This window comes from Nicrophorus vespilloides, unplaced genomic scaffold (assembly GCF_001412225.1).
Source record: "Nicrophorus vespilloides isolate i.1.1-1 unplaced genomic scaffold, Nicve_v1.0, whole genome shotgun sequence".
In the NCBI taxonomy this organism is placed as follows: Eukaryota; Metazoa; Arthropoda; class Insecta; order Coleoptera; family Silphidae; genus Nicrophorus; species Nicrophorus vespilloides.
Genome location: NW_017097631.1, coordinates 4,892 through 9,949, shown reverse-complemented (window position 1 = coordinate 9,949; position 5,058 = coordinate 4,892). Strand labels below are relative to the sequence as shown.

The following is a 5,058-nucleotide window of genomic DNA, read 5'->3' as shown; positions in this document are numbered from 1 at the left end:
ATAATAATTTATAATAATTAATAATAATAATAATATATATTTTTTTTTAACATCATTTTGTTTAAAACTTACGTTAACAAAGTCTTTGAAGATTGTATTCCATTACGTTTTACAAGTAGTTTTACTATATAGTTTTAATGCTAATACTTCTTAGGGGCTAGGTTTGTGTGTGACCTCTTCTGCTCTTCGCGGAGATTAAGTGTGGGTGCGTGATGTCCGTATCTAACTAAACACTACTCGTTAAGTCTTCTAACTACAATTGGTTGTCTTCTCTCTTGTATCCGTTCAAATCGTCGTCAAATGTTCGTTAAATTCACTTTCGTGGAGAGCGAAGGGAAATAACTCTCTTTCTCACTCTCACTCGTCCAACCATACCTAATTGTACATATATATCTTGTGTGTTTGTTTTGTTTGTTTGTATATATATAAAGGGTTTAGAGAGTAGTAGTAGTAGTAGTTAACTAGTTTACATGTCTAAATTGATTTAAAGATCTAGTGAATTGAGCTACGTATCTAGGACTACACGAAGGATGAGAATCCTGGAAGCGGCGCCCTCGATCTTGCCATGTTGTTCATAATGATCTGTCCTCCGTTGAGGCTGACCACAGCACTACCCTCCGGCTCCGAATCCGTGTAGCTGGAGTAGTTGCGCACCGGTTTCTGCCTCTTCCACGATTGCCGCAAGGTATCGTTCACATTGGCGTAGTGGTTGACGAACGAGTGCGGATCGGAGCGGACGCTCTCGTTTTCGCTCTCAGAGCCCTAAACGAAAAACAAACATATTACTTACATTGTTACAGCAAACAAAATGCGAAAAAAAATGTTTTGCAAATAAAATATCGTTATAATAAATTGGTGATATAATTATAATTGAAGTTAACAAATCGATCTATAATTAACAAATTCCGTGCAGAACGATTTCGGGTGCATCTCGGATGCGCTCTTTTTGCGTCCATCCGGAAGACCATGCATGATGAAACAACAAAAAAAAAAACTTAAATAAAATAATATTGATCGGTGCTAAAACGAATGCTTCAAAACTGTCCCCGTATGCGATCATATGCAACTTGTTTACTGTATCGCCTTGGTGATGGTTGCTTAGCAAATACGTAACTATGAGTTAAATTATATAATCGCATATCGAATTTATTAATTGAATTTTCTATATTAAACCCAATAATTTTAGTTATTTTCTTTTCTAATTGTAATAAATTCCATTTTCATTTTCACGCTCGCTCCATGATAAATAATAAATAAATAATGAAAAATAATAATGCTCAACGCTCAAACGAAATAATCTTTACAGCTAACAGAAAAGTAAAAAAATTTTGTTCAAACCAAAAAGAAAATGAGAAGAAGCTTTCAACAAAAAAAATATATAAGTAATAATAATAATAATATGTATATGGTATATATATAGATAGTATTATTTTGTGGAAATTCAAGTACCTGTCACTATTTCAATAATAATTTCTTTTTGTTTCACCTGGAAAAACAAACTTTGCTTTAAATAGAAAACACACCGAATATATCATCATTAGTTATCATCATCAAGCATCAAAGTATTTTTTTGTTGTTGGTTTTGTTGTTGTTTTTTTTGGATTTATATAAAGAACATAATCATCAGCAACGGAAAACGAACTGGAGTCAAATTATAAGAAAATAGAACGAATGGAAATAAAATGAAATAAATTAATTAAAGGAATAAATAAAAATAAAAATTCATGTTTCTTCTTACCCCCAGGTTAAATGAATTTTTTTAGAAATGATAGATTTTGTTTGGATCGTTGAAATAAGAAGCGATTTTCTAATACGGGATGACCAAAAAGTAATATTAACAATTTTCATATTAGTAATAATAGCAAATGATGTTTTGTAATTTGTAATGAGTTATTTGTTTTTTAGTCACCCCGTATGTGTTATTGTTATTATTTTGTTGTAGTTGTCGTGGTGATGGGGGGTTTAAACTAATGGGTGGGAGTTGAAGGCGGGAGTTTTATTTTACCTGAGAGTCGCTGGAACTCATCTCGGAGGGTTTCTCGGTGACGCTGCTGTCATCCGGATTCTCGTCGTAGCCCTTGAGGCTCTCCTCGTCCGAGTGGTAAGCCACAGAACCGGGCGCCGGTCTCGGCGGCGATTTGCCCAATGGGGGCGGTGGGTGCATGGGTTTGCGGGCCATCGTGCCCCTCTTGCTCATGGTGCCGCCCATCGCGCTCAGATTGCCGCCCCCGTGACGTGATCTGTACAGCTCCAGCGCCAACTCCTGCCTGTCATCCATGGACATTGCCATCGACTCCTCCAGAGTCTTTTGCGCCTCCTCTGTTAACGAGATTAATAATAGAATTATAATCAAATAGAAATTGGAATCTTATTGTTGTTAACTTACGCTTGTACTTGTAGCTCTTGCTCTTAACGCAGAGGATAGCGATGACCGTGATGATGATGATAATGGAAATGGCGGCTAAAGCTACCATGAACCAGGTCTGACGGTAGAACGGTTTGTGCTGGAGATATCCATACTCCAAGTAGAGTTTCGATGGTGTCAGGACTGTTTCGTCGGCAAACGCGGGATAGCTGATGCCGAACTTGTTGTGTGGAATGACGCGGAAGTAATATGAAGTTGATGGAAGCAGACTCTGGTAGGACACTGTGAACTCCTCCAGAGGACCGTTGGTGGTTTTCGTTACCGTCTGCCAACGCACGTCGTCCTTGCGACGACTCTCGATATAATAACCCATGATGGGACCCTTCCCCGTGGGTCCGTTCAACCAATGCAGATCCACGCTGGATAGGGTCTTTGCCAACGTTAACTTCTTAGGCGTGACCGGAGATCCGTCCTGAGGACCCGTGGTAACGTTGCTACTCACAGCCGGACCCAAATCCAAAGTCTGCGCCCTTACAGTAAAAGTATACGTGACCTCTTCCTCCAGAGAAATCACGTTCAGATACGTCGTCGACACTTTTTGCTTCACTTGCTTACTGAATTCTGTAACAACAATTAATTTACAAAAAAAAATCCAATCTTTAATATCTAATTACAACTTACTTTCGTTCTGCTCGGTGGTCTCGTAGGTGACGATGTAACCGATGATATTTCCGTTGCGTTTCTTTGGCGGATCCCAGGACACGCGAAGACTGTTCATCGTGATTTCGCTGAACCTGAGGTTATCCGGTGGACCGGGAAGTCCTTGCTTGGTCTTAATGGTGATCGCTTCAGATCTGGGTCCATCTCCGGCCGGATTGAAGGCCAAAATCTGGATGCGATACTCCGTGTATTTCTCAAGGAAAATCAAACTGTGAGACGTCGCCGTCGCCGGAACCACCTCGAAATCCTCCTCCACCTTCTTACCCTTTTCCAATTCTTGCGGTGAATTAGTCACCAAGTAGATAATCTGAAAATTATCAAAAGTTTAATGGTTGATTGTTGCGTAAATTGCTTTAATTACTTTGTAACCCAGTAACTCTCCATTCTGCTTTTCTTGCTGAGGTGGAATCCAGGTGAGGTAGACTTCGGTGGAAGAAATAGCTTTACCATCTAAAGTTCTTGGTGCTCCTATGGGTACGGCCTCTCCGACGTATACAGTGACAGGTGGACTTGACGGTCCTTCGCCTTGGGAATTGAAGGGTACGACTATGATCTCGTAATTCCTGTCCTGCATCAGTTCGCTCAAAACAATTTTCATGTTCTTGATGCCTCGAATCTCCTGCTTGGGCGTCTCCTTCCACGCAGTGGGATAATCCGAGACCGGTTGGAAGATCACCCTGTATCCTCCCAAAACATCGCCGCTCCAATACTGCTCGTTCACCGGTTCCCAATAAACCTCCACACTTGTTGTTGTTATAGGAACCACTTTGAGACCGGTCACGGCTTTGCTGGGCGCTGCTGAGAACGTCCTCACCTTCATAGATTCCGAGCTGAATCTACTTGGACCAATATCGTTGGTAGCTTGAATGCGGAACTTGTAGTACGTGAAAGGTTTCAAATCGGAAACAGTGTATGAAGTTAATTGCGGATCGACGCGTTCCGCAAGAGGTTGCCAACTTCCGTTGTTCTCCATCTTCTGGATGATGTAGTATCGCAACGGGGCATATCCATCTCTTCCCGGCGTCCAACTGAAAGTGATCTGCTGACTTTGGATTTGGCTGTTGCTGATCTGCGGCTGCGACGGAGGTTCCGGAATCTCGCGATTATTCGTGGTGAAAACGAGAACATGGGCAGTCTTTCCCCATCCCAGATGAGTGCGAGCGGTCACGGAAAACACGTAGTACTTCTCCGGTTCCAGTTTCGTTGCGCGGAACGTACGATCCGAAGGAGAAAACTCCTTGGAAAACTTGCTCGTGACGTGCGTATCGTTGATCTGGTAGATCACCTTGTAGGCTAGAATTTCACCATTGGGTTCTTCAGGAACGTCCCAAATGATCCGAGCCGAAGAGAACGAAACGTCGGGGAAGGAAACGTTGGATGGTGCGCCTGGTACTGAAAAGAAAAACAATCACAAATTATTGAAGACATAAAGAAAAGATTAAGAAAACTCATATTTACCATCTTCAAATGTTTGAACACGGACTGGAGGCGTGCTCGGAACACCGTCTCCTAATCTGGTGTAAGCCAAAACCTGGATGTAGTAGAGGACAAACTTTCTCAATTCGGTTAAAGTCGTGGTGAATGTTGCGTTGTTCGAGATCAATTTGTATTGGACCAAAGATCTAGTGTCCGCCCCGTAATACACTTTGAAACCCTCGATTTGTCCGTTCTGGTGTTCTTTGGGAATGTCACCCCATTTGACCACGATCGTTGTAGAAGATGTCGCATTTGCTTCAACGTTTAAAGGTCCAAAAGAAGGAACTGCAAATAAAATATAAACAATTAATAACGAATTAGTTGAAACTGGTTTTAAATAAAACATACCTGATTCTCTAGTTCTTTCCAAAGCTCTTGGACTTGGTGAACTACTTCCCACGTCGTTGTACGCTTGCATCGTGATCTCGTACAACGCGAATTCTTCGAGATTTTTGACGACGTGCGAGTTATAAGTGGGATCGATGGATTCACTATGG

The 5,058-nt window shown here is 41.4% G+C and overlaps 1 protein-coding gene across 1 annotated transcript in view; it reads right to left on the bottom strand.

The window, feature by feature from the left end:
* Window positions 1-60: 60 nt before the first annotated feature.
* LOC108560580 (protein sidekick) overlaps window positions 61-5,058 on the bottom strand; it is a gene marked incomplete at its 5' end in the record, with an annotated part of 9,837 nt that continues 4,839 nt past the window's right edge. The window contains 7 exon segments of the mRNA XM_017918200.1: window positions 61-762; window positions 2,006-2,319; window positions 2,387-2,986; window positions 3,047-3,392; window positions 3,447-4,477; window positions 4,544-4,846; window positions 4,910-5,058. The exon segment at window positions 4,910-5,058 is cut by the window's right edge and continues 44 nt beyond it. Coding sequence (XP_017773689.1) covers window positions 520-762; window positions 2,006-2,319; window positions 2,387-2,986; window positions 3,047-3,392; window positions 3,447-4,477; window positions 4,544-4,846; window positions 4,910-5,058 — 2,986 coding nt within the window.